The sequence below is a fragment of the Triturus cristatus genome, chromosome 1_1 (assembly GCF_964204655.1).
Source record: "Triturus cristatus chromosome 1_1, aTriCri1.1, whole genome shotgun sequence".
Lineage (NCBI taxonomy): Eukaryota > Metazoa > Chordata > Amphibia > Caudata > Salamandridae > Triturus > Triturus cristatus.
Window position 1 is genome coordinate 1,152,113,916 of NC_140579.1, and position 16,823 is coordinate 1,152,130,738.

Here is a 16,823-nt window from a genome sequence, read left to right on the forward strand (position 1 = left end):
GAAGTTAGCCAATGACTGAAATAGGCTGACCCTCACTGCATGCAGTAGGAGGCAGAAGAAAAATATAAATTACCCAACAACAAACCAATGGATGAAGTGGGTGGCTGACAGCCCCTCTAAGTAAGTACATTATAAAGTACATTTTAGAAAAATCGAAAAGTCTTGGCTAATACCAGACCTAATAATCTAGGACCCAGTTTTGATATTGAGTGTTCATTTATCCCCTAAATTTTTGTTGTTGTAAAACAGCCGCCCTTTCGCCACAAGTCTCTGAGGAGGATTTTAAGGATCCTTGCATTCTCACAAACTGTGCAAGCACCGGTACCTTATTCCATGAACTACAGAAATGTGTCTATTTACCACCCACTGGCTATCCCGGAGCCAGACTCCAGTGTGCAGTATACAATTCCTATCCCAAGGAGAAAGCATAAAACTCCTTCCGGTGCCGAAGCGCTCTATACACTTCCCATCCCACCAGGGCCAGCTTTAGGGCAGTGCGACTGGTGCGGCCGCACTCGGTGTTGACCTGTGGAGGGGGGCGCTGTGACCTCAGGAGGGCGCTGTGTTTAGCAATATCTTATGATAGGAGAGATGAGGGGCACTTTTGTAGGTGGTACGGAGAGAATCCGATGAAGCGGTCATGGGACGTTGGGGGTGCCAAAAGTGATTGTCGCACCGGGCGCCACCAGCGCTAAAGCCGGCCCTGCATCCCACCGGAGAAAGCATGAACTCCTTTCGGTGCCACGGTGCTCTTACGTTAGATGCACGCGAAGAAAGCGATCATATTTAAAACGTTATGCATTTCTCTGGATTTGTTCCCAAAGCTGAATCAATGCCTCGCTGTCATCTTTGGAGGGCCCAGTGCACTTGCAAACTGACACCTAAAAGTGTATGCAACCAAAGTTTGAAAAATGCCCTAAACTATGTTAAGCAGCAGACAGTAAAATTTCAAGTTTCTGCAGGCTGAATGCATCCCTCTGTAAGAACTAAGTACATTGTATAAAATTTAGACTACAACAATTAGACTCATGCTAGGATAACATGACTGAAAAGTAGAGGCCTGCTCCTTTCCCCTGAGACAGTGTGGATCACTGGACAAGAACAATACATTTAATAAATTAGTATTGTGCTCCTTCACAGTCCCTTAAGGTGAAAAGAGAGAAACGTCTTATAGATCCATTTTTCTTAAGATTGTGCATTGGTGGTAAGAGTGTCTCTGTGTAAGCTATGGCGCTCTAGAACTCCTATCTGTGAAGGCTCAACTTCAGGCAAGCAAAGTAAAACCCTGCTTCTTTCTCCGAGTCTAAAGCCACAGGTTCTCATACCCATCTGCTGCCGCAACCTTTAATTCCAGTTTTAGATCAGGACACTGCTCTGGCACACTCCTCTCTAAAAAGGTCTTCCAACATTACATAAAATTAATAATGTCAAAATGCTGCCAAACCCTAGACAAAGGTGCAACTCCACAATAGACAAAAATGCACGAAAATCATTTTGCTTAAGTAAAACTGCTTTATAGAGGCAAAGACTACCTCTGGCGAGCGACTATAGGCAAGAGGAATCACAGAATGCTCCAATGAAACATAATATTCATTCAGTAACTCATTCCTGCCCTCTGAACCTGTCTCTGCCAGGAGGATGGACGTCTCCTCTGCCATCTGGCTGATTCCATCGAGGAGGGCACCATGCCACCGGAGCTGGTGGATGTGATCAAGAGACTGTGGAAGGACGAGGGGGTCCAGGCCTGCTTCGAGCGAGCCGCTGAGTACCAGCTTAATGACTCCGCGCCCTAGTAAGTCCATATCTGCACAGACGCAGTTCTTTAAATTCTGTTCTCCTGCTATATTAATCTTTCCTTTACCCTGCCCCATAAATGCTTCCATTCCTGTCCCTTTCTTCTAATCTTCCAGTCTTTACTTCTATTCTTCTTCTCCTCTTCCTCATGCCCCATCTTTACAGTTCCCTTCTGTCCACACAACCTGCTCGTCAATCGATGTTTCCATTCCACACCATATCTGGCTCCGGATGCCCTACCTTTGGTTGCATTCCTTCCCGCCCCTTCTTTTGATATTCCATATTTACTTCCATTCTTCTCCCCTCCTAAACTTCCATTTCTTATCTTCATCTCAATCATCTTTACTTCTATTCTTCCGCCTCTTCTAGTTGCCACCATCTTTCTCCTTCCTTCCAGTCTCACCAACCTTTACTTTGATTTCAACACCCTCCATTTATGCTGCTCCGTTCCCTCGCTCGCTCCCAATCTTTGCTTTAGCATACACAAGAACAATGGGAGAACAAGGAGATCCCTCTCATCGGGGACTCAAAGCAATTAGGAGTACACCAAGGGTGACATGTTGCACTGTAGAAGATGTCGGAAACAATTAGATACATAATGAAGAACTGCAGGGTGAAAGGGGGAGGTGGGTTCTGATGGAAGTAATAACCACAGGCTCAGTTGCACATGCCATCACTGAGGACCACAAGCACCAGCTTCCCACCCCTTATGGACCATGATGGGTCCTGGCCATATGAATTTTAAACATGTTGAGCCGCAATACCATGGGTCTGATTCAGCGGTGGTCACTCAAGAAGTGTTGTAAAGTGGTGTGATTTTTATTTAGGCCATCCTGATTTTTTTTACCACTATCATGCTCCTCACCACACTCCTTTCCTCCGCTCACCCATCACACATTTCCTTCCCTCTCCTCCTTTCTTTTTTTTGTGTGCATATTTATATAGCGCGAACTCGACCCGAAGGTATTGGAGCGCTTTACATAGCACCGTATTTACATTACACATTCAGGCACGGGGAGATTAAGTGATTTTCCCAGAATCACAGGATGTGGACGCGACCTCGAGGCTCGAACCCTGGTTTCCTGCACCAGAGGCGGCAGCGCAGCCGACGGTCCACACCCTCTCCCTTTTTCGACAGCACCTGCTGAGTAAGGGCTCATTCATAAGTTTGGAAGAGTTAGGAAAAAAGTTAAGTTTAGTGACCAAGGAAAGGGAAGACTTAAGGTGTAAACCCAACCGCCAAACTGCATCAAATAGTGCCACGTGACGTCTGTGCTTCATTTCACTCATGCATCAGCAGCGCTCGGATGCAGGCTGAGCACTAGTGTTACGTCTCATCACAAAGAGTGTGCAAGGAGCACAGTGTGAATCAAATACTCCCCCAGTGACCCTTATGTAAGCAGTTCTGAGTGGCCTCTTTTGTTTTTCCCTGCAGCTACCTCAATGAGCTGGACAGGATCACCGCCCCCACATACCTCCCCAACGAGCAGGACGTGCTGCGCTCCCGAGTGAAGACCACGGGCATCATCGAGACACAGTTCTCCTTCAAGGACCTGCACTTCCGGTAAGAACCCTGTATGCACCGCCCTGAACACGCAACAGGCCCCGTACACAACAGACAATCCTAACATAACACCGAGGTCCATGAGGAAGTACGGACTGAGCTCTAAGCGAGACACAGGGCAGTGAAGCACGTCAGCCTTTGACAGGTCACTTATCTTGGCAGGCAGGGGCGTAGGAGACACTAAAATTCGGGGGGGGGGGGACAGGGACAAACTTGTGCACTTTCCAGTGACCCTATGCAAATCACCGCCCGTTAAACAAATACAATCGCATACTTTCGAAGTGAAATATTGAGAAAAGCAGGCATGTAGTCACAGTTTGCATGTATGCTTTATTGTTATTTACATTCATATAGTAATGAGACCAAATGTTTAAAAAAAACATATATATGAATCTTGCATCTTAATGCACAAAGCAAACAAAGGCTGCTGACTTAGGGTGGGGGCGTCGTGTTTGCAAGTGCATTAGGGTTTGAAAAGTACCTGCTGCTGCATTCCTGGTCTCCAGCAATTTTCAGGCAACAATAAAAATGTGAAGATAACTTTGGTGATTAATGTTCTTTATTTGAGAGAGATCGAAGGCTTGTCTAGTGAAAGTTTTAATTCAAAAGGTCAGTGAGTTACTGCTTTTGTCTGAGATATTCTTTTGGCATTTGAAGTTTATAAGTTAAAATCCTAACATTGAACAGTGAGCTATTAACCGTCATCAAAGAGCTGCATAAAAACTTCAATGTATAGATTAGATAGTTATGATTTTTCCCCAGTCTTTCCCTATCCTAATGTTGGAAAATGGGTTCATTAGGATGGAAATCAATTCTGATTATTGAAGAGAACCCCCCAACCATGGTGTTATGTTTTACATTCTGAGTTTGCGTTTCTCTAGTGTTGCAAAGCCGCCCTGGGCACTCCCCAACTTTTTGCTGACTGGTGCTGGTGGTACCTGACTGACTGACCCTGGCCTCTGCCTAAACAGCCAGTGCTATTCAGAAAGAGGCACTTAAAAATACAGTGAAAACACCTACATACACTAGGGTGCACTATGGGTAAGGGTACCCCTATGATTGGCATGACCTCTGCTATAAGGCCCTAGTACATAATAGGGCAGGGGGATTAGAACTACTTTTAAGTCCCTAGAATATAATAAGGCATGGCAGTTTAGAGGCCAGCAGCCATTTCTGCGCTTGCATGTGTGCACTGCTGAAGCCTGAGGTCAGTTTAAAAGTAGCCCTGTGTTATAGGGCTGCTTTTAAAATGCAAATTGTGCCCAAATTCGACTTTTCAAGTCAAGTCAAGTTTTTCTTTATTTCGGCCAATAAGGCCATAAAAGATGCAATGGTACAATATCAACATAAAACATCCACTACATATAAAATCAGTAGTAAAATACATAAAATCAATATAAATAACATTTCAGATCACAAGAGACAGTTCTAATTCATTACCACAGCAATCAATCTTTAAGTGATTTGGACCTTATCCGCCACATAACCGTTAAAAATTTGGCAACTGCAAAGACTATATGGGGAGCGGTACTCGTTTTCAGTATTCTATACGAGTGCAGATGACTCCTTATACCCAAATTTCTACAGAGTGGCGCTAGCCAATATTTTCTTGGTCTGTTATAGGCTGGGCAGAAAAACAAAAGGTGGATTTCTTCCTCATCATGGGTACAACATCCTGGACAAATTTTGTCATCCCTCTTTGTCCATTTATGTGTGAAAGTTTTAATGGGCAGGGTCCCTAGCCTCCATTGAATGAACACTTTTCTTGATAAGATGGGGAAGATGATGTCCATAAACCCTTCAAACTGATATGAGTCCTTAAAAGCCAAAAATCGATCAGTCAGAATGCCTTTGGTGGATGCAGAGACCAAGGAAGCAAGACTTTTCTCCTTATATATCCCCACGAGACATTTACGTGAAACCCTGTGGCAGCCTTGTTCAGGGAACTCCCATAGTTCAGGGAGTCCCAGCCGGTACAATTCTTTCTTTATAGAGGCCAGCCACGGAATTTTATCACATAGGTTCAACTTCATTACATAAGCAAGCTCTTGCCTGTAATGTTCGAGCTCAACAGTGGACCAAAGCCTATGCCAAAATCTTAATGGCATTAATTCCAGATAGTCTCTTATGGAGGGTAAACCCATATCTAATCTTAGGGGAAAAAGGGGTGTACCGCGGGGAAGGGCCAAAAGACGCCTTAAAAAATTATTTTCTACATTAACAATTCCTACGCCCGCTTTATACCCCCATAGTTCACCACCATAAGATGCTGCCGCTTTAGCTTGTGTTTTGTACATCTCCATTGCCGGACTAATGGGTTTATATGTGGAGGAATTTGCCACCTTCAAAATTCCCCCCGACAATTGGGACAGCTTTAACCGGCTTCTTGCAATTTGGGGTTCCCAAGGTAAATTCTCGTGAAGGGTTTCCCCCAGGTACTGGAAGGTTTTTACCCTCTCCAATTTTACCAGGCTCAAGGATGGATTTGGTCTGGTTTTGGATGATGGATTAAATATCATGAACTTGGTCTTCTCTGTGTTGATCTCTAGGCCATATTGCCTACAGAAAAGACCAAAACCATCTAATATCCGTTGGATCCCCATCGGGGATTTTGAAAGCAGGAGGGTATCATCCGCAAACATAATGGCGGGTACCCTCCTGCCTGCCAAGGATGGGGCATCATTGTCCCCAATATCGTCGAGATGTGATATGACACTATTTACATAGAGGCAAAAGAGGGTTGGCGCAAGGACGCAGCCCTGTCTTACCCCTCTGAGGACTGGAAATTTTGATGACAATGCTCCCACCCTCCCATACCTGACCTGTGCAAAATTGTTCTCATGGAGCCTAGTTATGGCATTTAATAGATGGATCGGAACGCCCAGCTCCTTTAGAACCTCCCATAGTTTCTTCCTGGGAACCAGGTCAAAGGCTGACCTCAGGTCCACGAACACCATGTACAGCCTCCCCCTCTCAATACTCACAGTTTTCCAATAAAGGAGAACGAGACGGAAGATCTGATCCATGGTGGACGTGTTTTTCCTGAAGCCAGCCTGAAGGGGACTAAGGATTTTATTTTCCTCCATCCACTCTGAAAGGTGGTTCAGGAGGAGGCGAGAATAGATTTTTTGGGGAACATCTATGAGACTGATTGGCCTGTAGTTGGCCAGGAGAAGAGGAGAGCCCTTTTTAAAAATAGGGACTATCTCAGCCCTCAGCCAAGAGCTGGGAATCTCCATTCCACCCGCGATGGAGTTAAAAAGAATAAGGAGATAAGGGCCCCATATCTCAGGATGAAGACGAAAAAGATCACCAGGCAATCTATCGAGGCCTGGGGCCTTCCCCCTCGCCAAACCCTCTATTACACTGACCACCTCACCAAGGGTAAATTCCAATCCGGCTACCGGATCACATGAAACAGTGCAGACCACATCATTGGCGTGTGGTTCTTGATACAATTGGCCAAAATGGGCCTCCCAAACGGAAGCTGCAATATTTGACTCCACCGCCGCTTTTGGTTCTCCTGCACCGGTATTTACCAAGGACCAGAATTTTCTTGGGTCCTTCGCTTCGAGTGCTAGTGTGAGATCCTGCCATCTGTTCCAATCCCATTCCGCTCGTGCCAGTGCCATAGCTTTCCTATAGTTCCGCCTGAGCTCAATAACCTTGCCCTTATCCGAACCTGTTTTAACTGTATTTATTAGTTGTGACTTGATCTTTTTGCAAGATGAATTATACCAAGTTGGGGTTCGAGTCTTATTTTTCCGCAGCGGTACCACTGGATAAAAAACCTCGCCTAGAGCTCCCACTAGGTCTTTATGAATTAAGGTTAGCTTCTCATTAAATTCCAAATTTTTTGGCTGTTTAATTAAAATATCTAGTTCTTTTAACTTGGGGAGTGCTAGCTGATAAATTTTACTTATGGTCTCTTCTGAGCTTACCAATTTCCCCCATTTAACCCTGCGTCTATTGGAGCTGAGAACCAGGTTCCCAGGATCATCACTAGACTCAGCAGAAAGTGAACCATCAGCACATATGGGATGCACCATGTCCAATAAAAGTGCATTGTGGTCACTGTCTGTTCTTACTATTACTCTGAAGTCCAGGATCTTAGACCAAAGGCTGGTATCTACAAATATGTAGTCCAGCCTAGATTCGTGATTCTTCCTATTAAAGGTGCATACAGAAGGAATATCAGAGGTAGTACGGCCGTTACAAGCCCTTAAAGAAAAATCTAACGTTAGGGACATGATTTGTACAGCTAAAGGGGACCAGGATTTGGCAAAGGGAGATTGACAAGGCGGGACACCCCAGAAGTCATCTTCAGCTGTAAAGGCACCTTCCTTCAGACCTTCCAAGGGTTCAAAGTGGGAATTAAAATCACCACCCACCACTATCTTGTAGTCATTGGGGAGACGACCCAAAAAACACTAAAGATCGTCTAGTGTGGGGGATTCCGAAGCCACACTAACTGGGCGGGAATACACATTAATTGCTAGATTTAAAACATTGGGCCACTTGAGTAGGACACACTGTGTGTCCTGCGAGAGCATCGGTACACTTTCCGCAATGCATCCAATGTGACTCGCTACCCAAATCGCCAGACCACCAGATGGCCTCCCTCTGCCAGTCCAAATTGCATTAATTTCAAACACTGCATATCCTGCACAGCGGTTCCCTCGCCCAGGTCTCTTGAAAAAGGAAGATATCACTCTTGCCTATTAGGGACTCCCAGTCACTCGTATCTAATTTATTAGTGATGCCTGCCACATTCCAGGAAAGAACCTTAAGAATTCCAACAGGCGATTTTACTCCTGGTCCCCCAATGTTCTCCGGCACAGCGTCCAATGTTAAAGCCATGGGCATATGCTGTGGTGTTTCCAAGGTCGGTGGAACAATAGGGGCAACCTTGGAAACAGGCGGGACTATCAATTTTAGGTTGTTATTAGTATAACCTAGTAGGCTCAGAGGTGAATTAGTTACTTGACCATGGGAGCTAGTAGATATCAAATTCTCCCATCGGAAGACACCAGATTTTTGGATGGTGATATCTATCTCATCTCTCATAGACCCCGGTCCCTTGTAAAGTCAATCTACCTGGTCAAGACAACTATATCTATTAGGGTGTATATAGTTGCCATAGTTAGTGAAAACATTGCAAGTGGGCCTAAATCTAGACCCAGCACCAACAGATCCCACCTGGGTCCATCCGTCATCCCTATTCATATTCGAATTGCATGTGTTGGGATAAAAATATGACAGGTGGACCACTTCAATAGATGTAACTCCTATATTGCCAGGCGAGTTGCAGATGTAAGACACAACATTCGGGTTCTTAAAACTTACAATTATGCAGTCCCCAACACTTTTCTTGTCGGTGTATCCAACCCATGGGACCCTTCTTACCATAAGGATTTCTCCATTAAGATTAGGTGGTAGAGGCTTATGGATATTTAGCCAACTAATAACTTTATTATGTAGGGAATCATGGAGTTCCACCACATTACCGCGAAGCACAGGTACCCCCTTCAAGATGACAGTATAAACTGCCGCCTCTGGGGGCAAGTTTACTACTCTTCGCCGGTTATGGGGGCTGACTTGCCTGGTTGAGCAGTTTATTACAGCATTTGCTGATATCTCCTGGCCGGACGTAGAGGCCAGGGAAACTAGATTAGACCTACTAGTGGGTACTATCGGGGTTTGTTGGCTACAAGGAATTACAGGAGCAGGTTTTGACAAGGGGACTGAAATAGTATTCTCTAAGGGAATAGCTGTTAAAGGTGCAGGAGGCAGAGTAGCAGGATTAATAACTGTATTGAAGGACCCAACTGTAGTCCCATGGGCTCTGTATATACTTGCTCTTTGGCCTGCTGCTAAATCTAAAAGTCCCTTTCGTAAATCCAATAAGCATATTTCCATGTTAGCCAGGCGATCTTCCAGGGGAGTAAGCAGTTCCCTCAATAAGGTGCGAAGGCTTAAGAAAGTGGAATCCTCCACCCCTGCAGGAATATGTTTACTAGGAGAGATTTGTGCCGTAGACTGGTGGGACAGGGCTCCTGTTTTACGCAACACATTTAGCCCTTTACTGATTGAATCCGATTGATTTCCCTTACCCCTATAATTAGGTTTGGAAGCCTTAGGTTTTCTACCCCCTATCATATAGGCCCTTTTTTGCCTTTTCGAAATAGCTCCCTCCTTCTCTCCCTGTAATGGCTGCGTGGGCTCCATATTAATGCTTATATTCGTCTTAGAAACAACTCCTTTAGCATTAATCTGGGGTAAGGAACCTTTACAAGATGGAAGGGGTAATATGCTAAGCTCTGTATTACCAGAGTTATCACAATCAATAGAGGAGGAAGCAGAACAATTGGGGTCTGGTGGAGATGATAAAACAGACATGCCTTTAACCCCCCCTGCGACTACTGATGTACAGTTAGGCGATTTCACGGGAGTAATGGCACGAGCAAGGGGTCCCAAGGAAGATCTCCTCACCCAGTCAATTTCTTGCGAAATGCGCCTTTCAAGGATAGAGATCTCATCTATGAGAAGGGACCCAGCTTTGGTAAAGTACGTATCCAGAGTGCTTGTTGTCCTCCCGGTTGCCAAAGCGCTCTTGCTCCTCGTTTCTCTAGTTGTCATGATCACACACAACACCAGATACACTGCGGGGTTCAAGCAGCTATAGGGGGCCCTGGCCCGAGCTCGCCCTTGCTCGAACGGCCTCAAACGGCCCGCTCTTTGCCCGGTCTTCGACCCGAGCTACGTCCCGCGCGCGTACCGCTAGCGCGTGTAGGCGGGGGTGTTTAAATAAGTAGAAGGGCGAAAGGAGGCGGGGTCGGGAAGAGGAGCCAGGTGTGGTGAGTAAGTTAGGCGCTGATCACCCTGGTCCTCGTAGTCCCGGTGGTGAGAGTTGCCACAGCGTTCCCCCTGGATGCAGCGTAGCGTCCGTTCAAGTCGAGAGGCACAAGGAAAATGAAAGCCCAGCCAGTTATATCCACGGTCAGAGCCTACGAGCGGCACCCGGGAAGCGGGGGCCGCGAGGCGTAGAGTAAGTGATGGGGGCGGGGTCGGGAAGAGGAGCCAGGTGTGGTGAGTAAGTTAGGCACTGAGCACCCTGGTCCTCGCAGTCCCGGTGGTGAGAGTTGCCACAGCGTTCCCCCTGGATGCAGCGTAGCGTCCGTTCAAGTCGAGAGGCACAAGGAAAATGAAAGCCCAGCCAGTTATATCCACGGTCAGAGCCTACGAGTGGCACCCGCGAAGCGGGGGCCGTGAGGCGTAGAGTAAGTGATGGGGGCGGGGTCGGGAAGAGGAGCCAGGTGTGGTGAGTAAGTTAGGCGCTGAGCACCCTGGTCCTCGCAGTCCCGGTGGTGAGAGTTGCCACAGCGTTCCCCCTGGATGCAGCGTAGCGTCCGTTCAAGTCGAGAGGCACAAGGAAAATGAAAGCCCAGCCAGTTATATCCACGGTCAGAACCTACGAGCGGCTTCCGCGAAGCGGGGGCCGCAAGGCGTAGAGTAAGTGATGGGGGCGGGGTCGGGAAGAGGAGCCAGGTGTGGTGAGTAAGTTAGGCGCTTAGCACCCTGGTCCTCGCAGTTCCGGTGGTGAGAGTTGCCACAGCGTTCCCCCTGGATGCAGCGTAGCGTCCGTTCAAGTCGAGAAGCACAAGGAAAATGAAAGCCCAGCCAGTTATATCCACGGTCAGAGCCTACGAGCAGCACCCGGGAAGCGGGGGCCGCGAGGCGTAGAGTAAGTGATGGGGGCGGGGTCGGGAAGAGGAGCCACGTGTGGTGAATAAGTTAGGCGCTGAGCACCCTGGTCCTCGCAGTCCCGGTGGTGAGAGTTGCCACAGCGTTCCCCCTGGATGCAGCGTAGCGTCCGTTCAAGTCGACTTTTGGGTTTGGGGAACTTACAAGTTAATCAACTACAATGTAGGGGCAAAATTAAGTGGAGAAATGTTTTCCACTTAACTATGGCTGTTTCATATTTGCCACATAATACATCATCTGCTGCATAATCTAACGATTTCCTCCAAAACAATTTTGTAGCTCAAACGGATCCCAAATTACTAAAAGAAATGTGACTTGTGTTGCTGTGAAGTTTAGGGCCCTTTGCAAAGGTTAGTAAAGAAAACAATTCCTAAGAAAACAATTGGTCCCAGACACTCCTAATGACACTCAAATTAATACCTGTAGGAGAGTGTAGTATGCAATCAATTCATACAACCAAAAATGTATAATGTAAAGGCACATTCAACAGGGAAATCTCATAGATAAGAGGCCAACCAAAGTCAATTAAATTGCAAACATCAATTTATTTCCCGCTGAATCATATTCATAAAATGCAAACTTAGGGGCTGACTACGATGGCAGGCGGACTTCAGTACCACCGCCATCGAATCGGGGAATGGGACCGCTGGCCTTCAAGGTGGAGGCCCCACGATAGGCATTACAATGCGACTGCCACTACGGTGTTCGCAGTGCCTTTCTTTTGTAAATTGTAAATTGATACTTGTATAGCGCACTACTCACCCGCAAGGGTCTCAAGGCGCTTGTACGAATACCGCTGTGGAACCCATCCTGGCTTTCCCTGTGAGGCGTCCACTCCTGGGCACCCCCAAGGTGGAGGCCAGGCATCCTTAGTGTTGTGGGGGCCGTTGTGGAGATTAAGCAAGCTATTGCCTAGAGTTGCAGAGTGGGACTCCATGACTGGAATGGCCCCGAGGCGAGAATTATCAGGTCCGTGGAATTTGTTTAGCCCAAGACCCGCCGAGGCAGGGAATTGAACCCTGGTCCCGGGCTAGACCTCTGCATCAGGGTCTGCCGCTCTAATCATTGAGCCACACTTCTCTTTTACATTGCAGCAGGTGCTGCTGGCTGCATCATCCGCCGCAAAGTAAAAAAAAAAGGAACATGTTAAATATATCGGTGCCTGCCACATGGTGCAGTGATATGTTGTGGGGCATCATAGATGCCCCCAGGACCCATGTCTGAGGGCCAGGGGCCTGCTACGGGCCCCCAATGTCCCTTTCGCCAGCATTTCCATGGCAGGTGAACCGCCATTGATAAGCTGACGGGTAAGGGACATCGTAATCCCTTCTGCGGTGCATGGTAGGCACCACCAGCATTGTAGGAACCACGAGCCCCTCCACCACACCGGCGGGCCCAAGAAGCCCGTCGGGTGCGTGGTGGTTGGTCTTTCCGACCGCCAGGTAACCACCCGCCATTGTAATATGGCGGGCTGTGATGCAGTCACCAATGGCGGTGGGACCGCCACCGACGGGGTGACGTGGCGGTCCCACTGCCATTATAATTACCCCCTAAGTTTGGTGTGCATGCAAATCCTACATTGCCAACCCCTGGCAAGTTGCACTGCTAGTGCTGGAAAAAGGCCAATGGAGGTACCAATGGGTGAGGTGGACTGGCCTCAAGGGTCTTGTGACCTCAGTGACAGATTCACTGTCGATCTAGGATGTGCTTCTTCATATGCCTGCCCGTAAGACTGGAAGTGAACTGCAGTATGGATTGTGGTGGACAGGTCCACCTGCGGGTGCTAAGACACCTGAGCTTCTAAGGTCTATTGGGCCTTCTAAGGTGTAGCATCGGAATAAGCTCTGTCAGGAGTGTGGTATGGTGAACTGGTCATGAAGGTCTGAACATGGTTCTCCAGTTCCAAATTCAGGAGCTCTGGCCAGAGTGCCACATTCTCTCCCACACTGAACACCATACTGCCCCACTGAGAGAAACTCGCACTGCCTTCAGCACAACTCAATTGTGCTGCAACTAATTTCAAATTATGCACTAGACAACAGTAAAATGCTGCCTGAAAAAAATGAATAACACCCTGGAAAAAGCAAACACTCATAGGGAATGCAAGAATAAGCAAAGCATGTGAACTGTAATCAGAAAAAAACATGGTTACCTTAACGGTTTCAAACTCATTATTCAGAAATCAGTAAGTGATTGTGCCTGAAAAGTTCAAGACATGGCTACAGGACCAGGAAGGGACCCCTTTCAATGTCCATTGCTTATATCCTTTCAAAATGTATGCAATTTGGTTTAAAAAAGACCACATCCCCAAACACAGAGCCGCATTTTATAAGCTAAAATAATTAAAAAGTTGAAAACGATCATATTAAACGTTTCCACTCTACCCATCAACCAGGTATTGCAGTCCCTTTAGGAATGGCGCACTTACCCACCCTGGGAAAACAATGTTGTTCAAAGAAAGAAGATAAAAAGAAAGTAGCGCTTTCACTGGCAAAATCTGTAAAGTGGCGCTAATGTGTGTGGGTGTAAATAACAGTCTGGCCTGTCTGCTGTCCACTCTGTATTGCTTTATTTAGGTATTTAACTATTTTTTCTCTCCATTCCGAGGCTTTTCTTTTCAATAGAAAACGGTCAGAAAATGAGGACATTTACAGCCAAAGTGTTCAGCCTTTTTTGGATCAATTTCACAGGGGAACAAATAAAGAAAAGGAGAGGCAAGAGAGAGTACCTTAAGAGCTGCCTCTTGAAATCAGCACACAAGCAGGAGCGAGACAGAGACATAAAGAGATGGAGGAATAAAGAGAGGAGGGCAGCCGCCAGAGGCAGATCAGGAGTAGTGGACACGGTCCTTGCCATGAAGGAAAAGAGACAGCGTTTATTTTTTCTCCGTTCTCTGCCCTTCCCAGAACGGCTGTGCCTTCCTGCAGCATAATAAAAGGCATAGGGCGGGTGGCCTCTGACTCCAGGCAGGTCAAGTGCAGGGCCATTAGGTAGCGCTTTCGCGTGCTAATGGCCCTGTGATAACAGAAGGGAGAGGGGAAATTCTTTTGTCCCCTCGTCCCCCCACCCTTGTGCCCCGTGTCACCCCCACTCCAAAATCTGGGGGGATATATCCCCCGCGTCCCCCACACTTCCTACGCCCATGTTGGCAGGGATGGGGCAGTGACAGGCTGGAGGCTTCGTTTCAGAATATTATCACCTCCATCAAGATAGTTCCAAGGCCATTCAGGGTTCCTCATTTATTGAGAACAAAAAACGAAATGTCGCATTTTTTTTATTAGATTGTACATGTGCTGTCTTGTAGCTTTATGGGGGGCAGTGGAATTCTGAAGTGGATTCTGGCGGGAACTGGAGAATGCGTGTGGTTTACCAAGTCAGATAGGCTTGGCTGCCCTTGGTATCACACCTCCTGCAGCTTCTGTTTGCAATAAAGGCCTTGGACTCGGTATTACAACTAGGGCTCCCGGTTTTATGGTATTTATTTTTTTGCCATTTCCGTCTGTATTTATCCACATTTATAATTGCCACAAGCAAAAGATGACGCTACAGCTAGTATTTTTCCACATTTATTTAAAATGACAGTGCACACATGCGCTCGGTTGTTATTGGTCAACACTATACAACCATCTGAAAACTTTGCCATTTGTAGAATGTCCCAAATATGCTTAAAAGTGCTATAACAAGCCATTTGTCTCAGAGCCTTGCAGTTTCTGTCATCTGCGGGGTGCCACATCCTCTTCCCCACTGAACACTATACTGCCCCACTGAGAGAAACTCACACTGCCTTCAGCTACAGCTCAATTGTGCCCCGCTATAAACACCTGGAAGCAATTCAATTCAAATTATGCACTAGACTACAGTAATATGCTGCCTGAAACAAAAGTAACAACATACTGAAAAAAAGCAAACCCTCATAGGGAATACAACTTAACGCTTTTACACTAATTATTCAGAAATCAACTAGTGTTTTTGCTTGAAAAGCAAACGACATGAAAAGAAAAGTAGCGCTTCACTGGCAAACTCTGTAAGGTGGCGCTAATGTGTTGAGTGCAAATAAAACCAATCTGGTCTTCCTTTATTTAGTTATGTATTTATTGGTTGTATTTTCGGGGTGGGGGGGCTAATAAAAATGTCAGGGGGGGGGGGGTAATTCTTCAGTAAACTGTCATGGTTTTCCCCTGTCAGCTCGGGACACTTTTCTCTTAGTTCCGCTCAGCATACCAGGCTCGTTATTGCACACGGGAGAGTTTTGGGAAGGCGTGTATTTTAAAGTTCTTGAAAGTTTGCAAGTTTGCAGTCCTTATGGAAATTCGATCTCTCACTGGAATCGAATTGTTAATCCTGTTCCCGATTAGGGCTGGGCGGAATTTGCGTAATGCCTCTTCGTGGAATTTTGAAAGAAATTGTGGAAAACGAGCGCACAACCTGAGGGACCGTGTGCCCGGGACTGGGGTCCCTCGTGCTTGGGCAGGCTCCCTGACCTCCCCGGCCTGGCTGCGTTGAGAAGCAGGGACTGGCCCCGGGCCTCCTGATTTTCGGTCAGGGCATGGAAGCCCACGTCCTGCGGCCTGCCAAGTGTCCATCTGCCCGTGACAAGAGTCCCTGGTGCAGAGCCCCGGAGCCCTGCAAGGGCAGGTGGGAGCCCTACCGCTATGGCTCGATGTGGGCAGCTGGGAGTCCTTTCGGTCCCGGCCATCTGGTCGCACCTTTCCCTCGGCCATCTGGTCGCACACAATGCTTTCCAATGGGACGACCAGATGGCCGGGCTGCCCTGGAGGTCACGATGTGGGCTCATTCCCCTCCCCGATCCCAAGCAGGGCTCCAGGAGGTCGGGTGCGTCCGGGCCTAGGGTCCCCTCCGTCACACGGTGCGCACGGTTTACCAGAAAGGAGGGTAGCCTTCCTCCGGATTACTAGGGGCAGGGTATGCCGGGACACCCCTCCTGGGGATGGCGGTTCTCAGGCGGGGACCAGATGGGCTAAGCCCGGACGACACTTCCCTGGGGCGTCCAGTGCTCCCTCCTCCAGCCCGCGGCGAGGCAAAGTGCCCGAGACGGGCTCCATGGGTCCCCCGGGCATCCGGGCCCCGGGAGCTCCGCCGGGCCTCCCATGCCTGAGGCCCAGCGTGGGGTCTACGAGCCCCCCCCCAAGCCCTGCAGCCCGTAGCCCTGCAGCCCTGGAGCCCTCCAGCCCCGGAGCCCTGCAGCCCCGGAGCCCTCCAGCCCCGGAGCCCTGCAGCCCCGGAGCCCTGCAGCCCCGGAGCCCTGCAGCCTGGAGCCCTGCAGGCCCCATGCCCTGCAGCCCCCGAGCCCTGCGTGGGCAGGCGGGAACCCTAGCGCGAAGGCTCGGGGTTGGACAGACGGCCATCTGGTTGCACCTCTCCCCTCGGCCATCTGGTCGCGTGCAATGCTTTCCAATGAGGCGACCAGATGGCCGGGCCGGCCTGGAAGCCCCGATGAGGGTCCATTCGCCTCCCGGATCCCAGTCAGGGCTCCAGGAGGCCGGGTGCGTCCGCGCCTAGGGTTCCCTCCGTCACTCGGAGCGCGCGGGTTACAAGAAAGGGGGGTAGCCTTCCTCCGGATTAGTAGGGGCAGGGTGTGCCGGAAGACCCCTCCGGGGCTGGCGGTTCTTTGCCGGGGACCAGATGGGCTACGCCCGGGCAGCATCCTCCCAGGCGTCCCGGGCTTCCCTCCTCCGGCCCG

General features: G+C 48.4%; 1 protein-coding gene across 3 annotated transcripts in view; it reads left to right on the top strand.

The window, feature by feature from the left end:
• Nucleotides 1–16,823, top strand: part of LOC146871765 (guanine nucleotide-binding protein G(t) subunit alpha-2) — a 253,477-nt gene that overhangs the window by 109,283 nt on the left and 127,371 nt on the right. For all 3 annotated transcript variants that reach the window (XM_085651288.1, XM_085651289.1, XM_085651286.1), the window contains exons 4-5: nucleotides 1,635–1,792; nucleotides 3,230–3,358. In XM_085651288.1, the coding sequence (XP_085507414.1) occupies nucleotides 1,635–1,792; nucleotides 3,230–3,358 (287 nt within the window). The remainder of the gene's footprint in view (nucleotides 1–1,634; nucleotides 1,793–3,229; nucleotides 3,359–16,823) is intronic.